The 12,817-nt window shown below is 43.1% G+C and overlaps 1 protein-coding gene across 10 annotated transcripts in view; it reads left to right on the top strand.

The window, feature by feature from the left end:
* The first annotated feature begins 202 nt into the window (after nucleotides 1-202).
* LOC101704569 (cadherin-related family member 3) overlaps nucleotides 203-12,817 on the top strand; it is an 87,866-nt gene continuing 75,251 nt past the window's right edge. For 4 of the 10 annotated variants that reach the window (XR_002391437.2, XR_015439623.1, XM_087182518.1 and 1 more), the window contains exons 1-3: nucleotides 1,787-2,019; nucleotides 2,123-2,259; nucleotides 5,653-5,849. Coding sequence is in view for 6 of the 10 variants with exons in the window: in XM_087182518.1 (XP_087038644.1) it covers nucleotides 1,886-2,019; nucleotides 2,123-2,259; nucleotides 5,653-5,849 (468 nt within the window). In the remaining 4 variants the exon portion in view is untranslated. Of the gene's footprint in view, nucleotides 902-1,784; nucleotides 2,020-2,122; nucleotides 2,260-5,652; nucleotides 5,850-12,817 lie in introns of those variants that run through there. The other 6 variants (XM_087182519.1, XM_087182520.1, XM_087182522.1 and 3 more) reach the window with 5 other exon arrangements.

Below are 12,817 nucleotides of genomic sequence, written 5' to 3'. Positions count from 1 at the left end.
TATTTGAATACCTCATGGTTGCCAGGCACTCCTTAGACACCAAGGCCACTCAGCAAACAACACACACAGCGTCTGACCTCATCTACTTAACACACCGCGAGACAGGCTGATAACAAATGAGAAAATGAGAAAATTCATTCAATCGAGTGTTAAATGCTATAAAGAAAATAAAAAAGGATAATAAAGTGACAAGGGTTAAAGCAACATTAGAGGGGAGCATCGGGAAAGCCTGCCTGCTGAGGACACTGGGCTGAGCCCAGTGTGGAAACAGTGTCTCAGGGAGAGCCTGCAGTCCCTCCAGATAGGCTAGCAAGGACCAAGGTCCCCGAGGCAGAGCAGGCCTTTGGAAGGCGTCAGAGAGCTGAGGGAGGCACCAGGACCAAAGAGATGGATGTGTATGGTAAGCTGGAGAGACAGGGCCAGGCCTGCTGAGTCCTGCCAGCCAAACTGGAGCTTTTGGTCTTGATCTTCAGAGCAATGAGAACTTACTGAGGGTTTTAAAAGAGCTGGTGCATATGTATTTATTCCGGGCAATGGGCTTCCGCAGTGAAGAAAGTGACTAGAATCCTTGCCCATGAATGACAATTCTAGTAGAGGATCCACATTCGGCACTGATGCTGTGAAAAAAATTAGGAAAATGATAAAAAGCAATCAGGAGTGGCCCAAGTGACCAAGAAAGGTCTGTTCAAGAGATGATGTTTGAGATGGGACATCTACTGTGGAAAAGGAGACCAACCATGCTCAGCCCTTGCGGAGGTGAAGAGGTATTTCAAAGACAAAGAACTGTAGGAACCAAAGTTCAGAGGTGGGTGTGAACCAGGCATGTTGGAAGGGATGAAGAAGACCACTTTTCAATTGCTTGGAAAGTATGCTGGCGAGGAAAACGTGTGGTCGTGACAAGGTAGGTGCTCAGGCCGGGAGAAGACCATGACGTTGAGGAGCAGGGAGCTACAAGTGTGCAGGACGGAACATGCAGGATGTCACGCTGAAATGAGCTGGACAGGAGTGAGCAGAGAGGGAGACATTTGGCAGGCAGGGACATGTCACCCTAATCCGCAGAAGAGCTTACAGTGGAGCACTCAGCAGCGCCCGAGCTAAGGCCGCCAACCTAAGGTGCCTGAAGGTCTTCCCTCCTTCATGTGGCATGCCTTGGCATCCCCAACCACTCCCTGGACACTCTAAAGGTCCCTCTGGAAAGCCAAAAATCCAGTGGAGTAGGGCAAGGTGGGTCCAGACTCACGTTTCCTTGTTCTCAACATTGTCCTTCTACAGAGCACAGAGACTGCATAATCCTATTTTGGTAACTGCAAGCACAGTTGACTCCTAGCGGGGAGCAATTGACTGAAATCTCCAAATCAGGGATTGCAGACAAGAACCCCTCCCCTGGCTAGGAAAGGAAATGTGAGAAGCAGTGGGCCTGCAGGGAGAGGTGGGAACCGTGGCAAACTGCAGAGTACAGGCTCAATCAAATGCTATTTAACTTGGAATTTTTAAAAATGCCCGTGCATATAAACATACGTTCTGTAGGCCAGTTAGCTTGTGGGTTGCCCATTTGCTGCCTCCAGAGGTGTTTTCATGTTAACTCTCCATGCATCCAGACCTTTCTCATCAGGGGTCCTAAAGCTGACCCCACCCAAGTTTTAATTTAAACGGATTCACTGACATTCAGCTGGGTCTTGGCCAATTAGTTACAAGGTTGTTTTTCATCTCCTCTTTAATCTGTTGCATTCTACTCTCTCCTAGCAACCTGCACGCCCTGTGCAAGCACGGTAAACCGAGATTTTGGTCTTGACTCCAGACCCGGTGTGGTAAACACTAGAGTAGGGCAGGACACTACATTTCTATGAACTGGAGTCCTTGTTAAACTGAGCGCTCTTGAAAATGCATGAGTCTCCTCTGCCAACGAGTTCCTGAAGGCATTAGGGTTTGGGAGAACTCTGCATCTGGGAGTACGAACGGGCACTTGTCACCTGGCTCAAGCGTGTCTCCTTGCTGGGCCTTTGACCCTTTAGAGCAAAGGTATCGCTTTACAGATTTCTCAGCAGAAATTGTGCCTGGGGACATGCGTGTGTGTGTGTGTGTGTGTGTGTGTGGTGCCTAGAGACCGGATGTTTCTCCCCAGGATCCTCCCCACCACGACTGAGCTCCTGAGAAGTCAGTGGAGCAGGAACTGGAGAGAAAGCATCTCTGCCAGGCAAGGGGCTTTCAAGTCCATCATGCCTTTGATCCCTTTGTGTTTGGTGTTGGTTGCTGCCCCAGGTGAGTATTTCTAACAAGAGAGTCATGTCGCATAGCTTTGAGATGATGAGTTGTGGTCTTAAGTGTTGATGTTTGAAATGGCCAAGTCGTCCATGGCAGTAGCTCACTGGAAAGTCTCCTTTCTATCAAAATGTTTTCTAAACTACAGACGACATGAATGGAGTCGGGACAAACTCTTGGGAGGGCAAGGGACCCCTTCTACCAGTATTGGCCATCTGTACACCCAGGGCCAGCATTCTGCCTCTGGAAGGCCTTCCCAAGAAATGCACAGTGATGTAGGATGTATGTAGCTATATTTGTAATAGCAAAACCTAGGAGCAGTGTATGAGGTGTGCTAAAATATACAATGAATGCTTAAATTAAAACATTTTATTACAGTAAAGGACATATTGCCACGAATTCCTCAAACACTCTCCCTCACTCTGACCACACTCATCCCATTGTTCTTGGTACTTTCTGAAGCAGCTCTGAAGGTTGTGTTTTGAGGTGTGATAAAAATTTATGGTGAGTGCTGCTGCTGAGGGCCATCCAGTGGGATGGCAAGTTCATAAAAGCGCGACGGATCTGGCACTGTGCCACTTCTGGCTCTTCCTCAAAGTCAAAATGACCACAAAAGGTAAATGTTTTAAACTGATTCAAGGCATTAAGGCAGCCAGGACAGCACAACTGAAAACAGTCACAAAAGAGGACTTTCAGAAAATGGCAAGAAAGATGGGATAAGTGTATCTGAAGGGGTATTTGAGGGAGATTAAAAGCAATATAACTTTTACTGAAATAAATTTAAAAAATTAAACATTCACCATATGTTTTGATCACATGTCATGTATATCCACCAATAGAGGACTGAATAAGTGGGATTTCATCTATGCTCTGGATGTCTGAGCTACTCGAAGGAGGCGGGCCTGGTTCAGCCCAAGAGGCTCCTTACCATATGAGGCTGACTTCTAACTTCAGGGAGACTAGCTGCTCACCCAAGCGGCCATGTCATGAGTAATGGGTGGAACCGGGACTTGAGTCAGGTCTCCTTGACTCCAAATCCCATCCATTCCTGCCTTGGGTCCTCTCCTTCATCCACAGAGCTACTGCTATCAGTAGGGAAGGTGCTTTTCCAGTTTTGACATTCTGGGGACTTTTGCTTTTTCCATTTTCTCTGCCAAAGAAATTTACTATGACCCATGAAGCCGTTGGAATCATTTAAGAACAAGTGGCTTGGGTCTGGGAAGTTTTGCTTCAGATCCTGGCCCTACTGCCGCTCAGGTGTGTACCGCAGGCCACCGAATTTCTGGGCCTCAGTGTAAGACTATGCATCTCACCAACTGCTCCGAGGAGCTGACTACAGCGAGGATCACCCGGGAGGGAACACACCGGACAAGTTGTGAAAGTAAAACAGACCTTTATTAGTCTGGCCAGATGGCACCCCCCAAGCACCAAGCTTAGAGAGGCGAGAGGCTCAGAGCCTGAGGTCCTTTTATAGGAGATGCTAGAGGGAAGTTGGCAAGCAGAAATACAGACGCAAGACGCAGAGGGAATCTTCACAGATTGTTCTTAAGATAACATGTTCTGTTATGGAGTTGGGTAAGCATGACGGAACACTGCACACTCAACAAACCTTCCTGGCACAACAACAAATACATTCCTGGAACTCGATGTTCCCCTGGTGATCCGTAACAGAAGCACACAAGTTGGGGCCCTATTACAAAATGGAGTAACTGTTGTTCAGTCTCACACTCAGTTTCTCCCAGGTGTGCAGTGGAAGTGACAGTGATACCACCCCCACCCCATAGGTAACCTGAGGATTGAATTAAAGCATCCATGCGAAGGAATGTTCTATAGATGGTCATCGTTATTATTCACTATTCATCTAACAAGTAGGGAGTGAGTGCTCTTATTCAGTGGTTAAACAAGCACTTCCCTTGCAGGTAGAGTGCACGGTTCCTCGGGAGTCAAACAGATGAAAGGCTGACACAGTCTGATGCGTCAGATGTCATGGTGGTGCTGGGGAAACCCCGGGAAGTGGGATCTAGGCTGATCCAGGTGGCTCCGGGAAGCATTTCTTAAGGAAGAGATTCCCAAGTGGTATCTCAAGGATGGGTAGAGTTGGAAAACGGAGTGTTTTATAGACAACATATGCTGACCAGAGAAATGGAAAAGAGAAGTGGAACAGCAGGGAGGAGGGGCTGTGGGGAGAAGAAGCAGAGAAACTAGCCCGTGTCTGGCGGGGTCAGAGGCCTTTCCAGATCCCAGTGTGAACCCGGGGTTAACTGAGGGCTGTTTGATTTCCTCATGCTCCTCTCTCATGGGGCTGTGGCAATATTCTTTATGTTTCGCTGTATTCTGCAAATCTCCTCAGTTTAGATTCTCCTGGAAGGCAATCCCAAGAGAAGGGTTCAGGAGGAAGCAATTTATCTGGGACATGCTTCCAGGAAACAGCAGCAGGGGATGGGGGGGTGAGAAGGTGTTAACAGGAGCCCGGGAGAAGTTCATCTCCGTGACTCCGGGCTCCAAGGAAGCCGAGATGTTTAACCAACATTGCTTGAGGCCACTGGGCGGCTTCCAGGTGTTAATTCCATGGCCTGGGGGCTGAACCTTTGTGCAGGCCAAGCTGGGCTGCAGGCAGAGGAGCAGAGGCCTAGGAAACATGCTGGGCTGTATGGAGGCGATGGGGGATTGGCCGCATAGTCCAAAAAACTTTGAAACAGAACAAAAACAAACACAAACAAATAAATAATCAAACAAAAATGACAGAAAGAAAAAGAAAACCAGAGCCACCCTTGGGGAAGACTTCACTGTTCTCCTCTTGGGCAGAGCGTGAGCGGTGGGTTTCTCTGCCTCCACCTGGACTATCTTCCCAGAGATGTTTAAGTGGCAAAAGAGATATGTTTCCTCCCTCTGGTGCAGAGGAGGCCATATTTAACACCTAGGATATTAAAATGATTTTCTCTTTACAGGGAAAAGGTCAGCAAAATTTATGCTCATTTTTAAAAAGATTCAGGTTTTCTGTGTTCAGAATTCCTTAAGTATGGGTCAAAGACAAACCTGGGACAAGCACTGCATCCACCTGGCCTTCCTGTTGCCCTCGTGAGGCTTGGAGAATCAGGGGAGGGACGAGAGCGTGAAGCTCATTTGGTCAGTAAGAAAGTCCTTTGTCCCTGACCCAAAGGGCACATGTTTTCTGCCAGTGTCCATGAAGTTACGGCAGCCTAGCTTGTCAGCTTGCAAGGGGATTAGTTCTCAGATCCTTGGTGATCCTACTGAGCCACTTCAACTGATTTTTAAGCTTTAGTACAAACGAACTAAACATTTATTGTGCTTTTCCTTTGTGGGACAAAATGTGAAAGGGAAGCCCTGCAGAAATTCACATTTTAAAAAAGCAAAATTTTGTGTTTTCTTAAGGTGTTCTAGCATTTCTCAATTTTGCCATCGAGAATGCCAACCCTGTCCTGGAAAATGCCTCTGAGCACACTCGGGTGGCCGTGATCCGTGTGTCACTCTCACGTCACGCTTCTCTGGTTGGAGATCCTGTTATTCTTAATGCAAACCCCGTGGTCCACCCATTCGCACTGTCTCGTGGATCTACACTTCTGTGGGATGTGAGTATGCAGGCACACAGCACTACCGTTTGGTGCCCAGAGAGCTCGGGATGAAACTTACCTCACCCTCACTTCTTCCGGATGCTTTTACCTCAGCAGTGCTCCTTGGGATCCTACAGTGTGTCAGATAGTTAAAAACCCTCAGCACCACCAGAGTCTGTTTATTTTACAGGAATGTATTGAGGGTCTGGCTCTCAGGTGCAGGGCTCACTCCAGCTCTCTAGAGAGCAAGCTGTCGAAGTGCCGGGAGGTCTGTCCTGAGCCTCCTAAATGCCCTCCCCCACCTGGGGTCCTCAGACTTTTTTTTTTTTTGGTACCAGGGATCAAACTCGGGTTCTTGTGCTTGTGCAGCAGGTGGTGAAACCACTGAGCTAAATCCCCAGCCTGATCATCAGACTTTTGCATTTGCTTCCTGCTTCAGTGTGGCGTCAAATGCTGTCTCATACTCCTTCATCATTAGGTTTTTGTTTCAAGTCTAAGCAGTAGCAAAAGGGAGCAGAGTGTTCAGTAGTTTTACTCATTATTTTTATTACTGTATGGTAGAGAGCATAGCTCTTCTAAGGACTGATTTTGGAGTCTGACAAGTCTAGTTTTCAATCATAGCTCCTCCAGTTAGTAGCAACATGACCTTGGGTAAATTACTTGACTTTCTGTGCCTTGGTTTTCTTTTTTGTGTAATGAGATTAACAACAATAATGTTACCTTAGGAAGTGGTTGATAAAAAGATCCTGTGAGGTCAGGTATGCAAAGCGACAGCTTGCTGCGTGGTCCACACCAGCTAGTTAACATGCAGTACTGGGCAGGGGATTTAGCTCAGTGGTTCCACTGCCTGCCTCGAAAGGACAGGGTCCCGAGTTCGATCCCAGGTACCAAAAACCCCAAAAAACAAAAAACATGCAGTACTTACTATAATAAATAGAGTCCAGTTACTGAGCAATATTGTAGCCAGATTATAGATCATTAAAAAGGAAGATGTAGTCATAGTACTACAACTGTATCAAAGACCAGATCTAGATAGCATTAGAAACTGTCAAATTATAAAACAATTTCACAGCATGGAAATACACCTGTAGATAAAGCTGAATGAAGCAAGTTCATGCTTGTTTCTGTGATGTTACAGTAAACGGGGAGCATACGCTGCTCTGTACTGTTCTGCAGGGCCAGCACATCATTACCCTTTGTTGAACTTGTTTCCTTGCCGTGTATCCTTGTTTGGTTTGCATGATACTGGCTGAGCTTAGAAAGGGTGGCTGGACAGGCAAACAAAGACCATATCAGACAAACACCAATTGGTCTCCCAGAGAAGCAATAGCACACAAGGACAAAACTTGAAGTGAACTGATGAATAGATAAATCAATGGAAGTGGGGTGTAGTATGCTCCAGTTATGTAACCTACACACTGCTCCCTGTCGTGGAGCAACGTAAGGGGGCTGCCAAGGCAGGATGGGAGCAGACCTGAGCCACCTTCTTGTGCACCGGTCCTGCTCCCTGGATGGGGGGTGGCATCAGCCAGTGGGACTTGAATCATCTTCCTGTCTTCTCCCAGCGAAGTGTAAAGAATAAGACATTTCATTGGTTTAATAAATATTCATTGAAAGCTGATGTGAAGCCTGATGCTGTTAGGGTGTTAGGAAGCAAGCAGGAGATAGCTGACCCTTTGGGGTTCCCAGGACAGAGGCATCCACATGAAAAGGAAGCCTGCTTAGGGAGTTCCCCAAGGACAAGCCTGTCTTGCTGGAGGCTGAAAAACTTGTACATCTTAAAAATCAGGCTGGGGTGTTAATGACTTGTCAGGGTGTAGAGAAAAGAAGAAAGCACCAGGGTCAGGAAGTCCTGACTTTCCATCTCCACTCTGTTACTCGCCAGCTGTGTTATCTTGCTGTTTCTTCAGCAGCAGCATGGAGGGGCATTCGCATTTGTTCTATGGGATAACCATGAGGCCCTGTCCAGACTCTGCTCAGGACAGAACAGGCATCAAGCATCAATGCGCCGCTGTGCTTCTGTGGAACTGTGGCAGTGTGCCTGCATGTGGCTCTCAGCAACAGTGCTGGTCTGTGAAAGGGTTTTGGGAGTGGCAAGGTCAGGCCCAGCTTCTGCCTCCACCTGCAGCAGGAATCTCCTACCTATTTTACAGACTCTAAACTTCAGTCTCCTCATGTGTGAAGTGGGAAGGAATGCCTCTCTCAAGAGATTGTTTGGATGATTAGACGAAGAATTGAGAGCAACGTGTGTTACTCAGGGGGTGATCAGCCAACATTTGCTCTTGTTACTGTGAGGTTTCTGGGGTGACATTCATTCATTGTTCTGAGAGTCAGTGTTCTAAAGGCAGCCATGCAGCAGGGTGTAACCACCAGAACAGAGCATGGACTCTGATGTCTAGATTTGTACCTTGCCTGTTTCTTGCTGAGTGATATTTCTAAACTCCAATATCTTTGCTTGTAAAATAGGTGTACTAATGTTATCAATTGCACTATTTTAAGGCTAAATGATATAATTAATATTAAATGCTTGCCCAGAGCTGAGGAGGTGAGCCTCAAGGGCGCCAGCAGCAGCCCCCCCCCCCCCCCCGTGGAAATGAGAAGACACATGAACAAGCCTCAAAAACAGACTTCCCGATCACCTACAGCAACCCCAAAGGGAAACAAGATGGAACAATCTGATACTCAACCACCTGGACTCCCTGAACCGGCAACAAAAGAGGATCTGGAAAAATTGAAATCAGAAATAATTTCTCAGATAACAGTAGAGATTGTGCCCATAGTGGAAGACATGATTAATAAATCTAGAGAGGACACAGATAAAAAATAGAGGAGCTGAGGAACACGATGGAATCCCAACATAGGAAACAAATGGAATCCATAAAACAGATGCAAACACATTTCCAGGAGATTAACAACTCCACTGAAAGTTTATGCAGTGGAATGAGCCAATGTGAGGACAGAATTTCAGATATAGAAGATAAGATTGCAATTAGTGACCAGGAAAACAAAAATTGCTTTAAAATTGTAAGGGACCACGAGAAATCAATCCAGCAGCTGCTAGACAATGCAAAGAAGCATAACATAAGACTGACTGGAGTCAGTGAAGAAACAGGAGAGAGTGCAGATGACAAAAAAGAACTGTTCACAGAAGTGATGGCAGAAAACTTCTCAAGCAGGGGAAAAGAACTTGACATACAGATAAGTGAAGCATATAGGACTCCAACTAGCCTTGATCAAAAAAAATCTACACATAGGCATGTAATAGTTAGGATTCCAGAAACCCAACAGAAGAACAAAATTCTACAAGCAGTGAGAGAAAAAAAACCAAATTACATACAAATGAAAACCCATCAGAATCACAGCAGACTTCTCAATGCAAACCCTCAAGGCAAGAAGAGCTTGGAGTGATGTATTTCAAGCCCTAAAGGAAAACAGCCTCCAACCCAGATTGATGAACCCTGCAAAACTATCTTTCAAAACTGATGGAGAAATAAGATACTTTCATGACAAAGAGCACCTTAGGAACTTCATGAATACCAAACCAGCACTCCAAAAACTTTTAGACAATATCCTAGGAAAAGACAATGAGGATCACAACCCCAGGAAGCCCAGCAGAATGAATCAGTTGGGTGTGACAAATTAAATGCAAAGGGGGAGAATCCAACAAAAAGAAAAAGTCATGACAAGGCTTTTAAAACTTTTAACTTCATCTTCCTAATGAGTGTATAATTCAATCTTGTTATTGTACTGATTAGTATTTTTCTGATTCTAGTGTTGCACACCTTTCTTGGTGCTGTATTGGCTATTTATCATCTTCTTGTGTCTACTTTTTAATTGAGTTGTCTATTAATGAGCTGTAAGAGTTTTTTATATATTCTGGTCATAGGTTATATGCATTGTAAATATGGTCTAAGGACTACTTTTCATTTTAACTATGTCATTTAAAGTTCTACATTTTGATGAAATCTCATTTATCAATTTTTTTCTTTTATACATCATGTTTTTTGTATCCTAGGTAGTTCTTGCCTACCCTAAATTCATAAACATTTTCCCTTATAATGTCTTCTTAATGTTTTATAGTTTTAGTCTTTCATATTTAGCTTCATAGATCCTTTCAAGTTATTTTTATGTATGGAAATAAAGGGTTGAGGTTAATTTTTTATATATGGATACCAGGTATTCTAGTGCCATTTGCTGAAAACACTATCTTTTCCTCGGCTCTTGGATTGAGTTTATATTCTATAAAATGTTAATGTTAAATAATGTTTCAAAACTCAGTGGACCATATATGTGTGGTTCTATTTCTAGATTCTCTGTCTTATTTCAATGATCTATATGTCTTTCCTTACACCAACACTGCCTTGATTACTGTAGCTTTAGAGGAAGTCTTAAAATTAGGTACTAAACGTCTTCCAACACTGTTTTTTTTTCTTTTTCTTTTTCTTTTTACTTTTCTAGGTCCTTTGTACTCCTACATAACTTTTAAATTTCAATATCCAATGCTTCATTTATAGCAAGTATACACAGACCTGAATTTTTGTATATACCTTGTGTTTTCTAATCCTGCTAAATTCAAATACAAGTTCTAGGGGCTCCTAGAGATTTCTTTGTATTTTCTCTATAGATGATCACTTCATCTACATATAAAGATTTTGCTTCTACCTTTCCAATCCTATCCTAATTGTATCATTTTATTGCCAGACTATTTTGTTTTAGCCCTATGTTTCAAAGTTTAATGGACAGATGAAGAGTAGGCATATCTGCCCTTGTTCCCCACCTTAGGGAGAAAGCATTGTATCTTCTCCATTCATGTAAGGCATTCTCACTGGAAGTATGGAGTACATGTCTTTAATCTGTTGAGAAGGTTCTGTTCTACTTCTAGTCTCCTGATAGCTTTTACCATGAACAGCTGTAGAATTTAGTCCAATACATTTTCTCCAACTAGTGACAGGATCATATTGCTTTTTCCTTTTCTCTGTTAAAATGATGACTTTTGGGCGTAGATCTTCCAATGCTGAACCAACACTGCCATCCCTATAATAAAACCACTTTGTACATCCTGCCAGATCTGACTTCTTGTAGTTTGTTTTGTTAAACAAATTTCTATCTATGTTCATACTTTTTTCTTCTATTATCTTTATCCAGTTTTAGGATTAGCACAATGTTGAGTTCCTAAAATGAGGGGAGAAGTGTTCCTTTTTTTCTGCTTTAAATGTTTGATATAATTTATCAGTTAAAATGTATATGAGGCTGCTTTTGTCATATAGGTAGGTTTTCAAACTAGGAATATACTTTCTTTAATAGGTGGTATTCAAATTTTATATTTTCTCCAGAGTCAGTTTCATTAATTTGCCTTCCAAGGTACTTCTTAGAAGTTGTCAAATTTATTTCAAAAACAGATTTTTATAATATGCTTTCTATATCCTTTTAAATTCTGTAAAATCTGTGGAAATGTCTCCTTGATCTTGATATTGTAATTTTAAAAATGTATAATTGATATTGTGTAATAGGAAGTAAAGATCTAAACCAGCAGGGGGAGTGGGAGGGGTAGGGGAAAGGAAAGAAGAGAAAAGAAAAAATATGAGAAAAGGAAAAAAATGGAAACAAAGTCTTTGCCAATAGGGAAGGGTAGAGAGAGTGAAGGGAGGGGAGGGGGAGGGGAAAAGAAATAAGAACCAAGAGACTCATGTAATGGTACAAGATCCCAATGATGAATGTAACTGTATTGTATACCGAAAATATACCAATAAACTTACTGGAAAAAAAAGAATCTACACATAGGCATATAATAATTAAGATTCTGGGAACCCAACAGAAGAACAAACTTTTACAAGCAGTTAGAGAAAAGAAACAAATCACATACAAAGAAAAGCCCATCAGAATCACAGCAGACTTCTCAATGCAAACCCTCAAGGCAAGAAGAGCTTGGAGAAATATATTTCAAACCCTAAAGGAAAACAGCTTCCAACCCAGACTGATGTACCCCACAAAACTATCTTTCAAAATTGATGGAGATATAGGATAATTTCATAACAAAGAGCATCGTGGGAACTTCATGATTACCAAATCAGCACTCCAGAATATTTTAAACAATATCCTAGGAAAAGACAATGAGCCTCACAACCCCAGGAAGCTCAGCAGAATGAATCCATCAGGCACAACAAGAAATTAAATGCAAAGGGTGAGAATCCAAAAAAAGGAAAAAGTCAGGATAATGATGAGTCAATACCTATCAGTTAATACCATCAATGCTAATGGTCCCAATTCACCAATGAAAAGAAATAGACTGGCAGAATGGGTCAAGAAGCAAGATCCAACAATATGCTGCATATAAGAAACATACTCAATTAAAAAACAAACTCACAGACTGGAACTTAAAGGGTGGAAAACAATACTCCATGCAATAGGAACCCCATAAAAAGCAGGAGTAGCTATCCTCTTTGCAGATCAAGTGGATTTCAAACCAACACTGATTAAAAGAGACAAAGAAGGATACTACAATCCAAGAAGGAACAATCCAAAGGGAACAATCCCTTTGTAAAGGGAACAATCCAAGAGGAAGAGATGACAGTCTTAAACATATATGCACCAATCACTAGTGCCCCAACTATATAAAACAAATACTAACGGACAGGAAAAATCAAATAAGCACTAATACAATAGTAGTGGGGGACCTCAATACCCCTCTGCCACAAATAGATAGATCAACTAGACAAAAAATAAGCAATGAAATACTAGACCTCAAACAAACTCTTGAACAAATGAACTTAACAGATGTTTACAGAGTCTTCCACCCCACAAAATCAGAAAACAAATTCTTTTCAGCTGCACATGGGTCGTTCTCCAAAATAGACCACATACTTGCTCGCAGAACATGTTTAAGGAAGTCTAAAGGAATTGAAGTTATCCCCTGTACACTGTCAGACCATAGTGCAATGAAATTGGAGATTAATAGCAAAAGAAACTGCAAGAATTTGATAAACACA

This window comes from Heterocephalus glaber, unplaced genomic scaffold (genome assembly GCF_053883595.1).
Source record: "Heterocephalus glaber isolate CG9 unplaced genomic scaffold, H.glaber_assembly_v1.0 deba00001472, whole genome shotgun sequence".
NCBI lineage: Eukaryota > Metazoa > Chordata > Mammalia > Rodentia > Bathyergidae > Heterocephalus > Heterocephalus glaber.
This window is presented reverse-complemented; position numbering and strand designations above follow the sequence as displayed.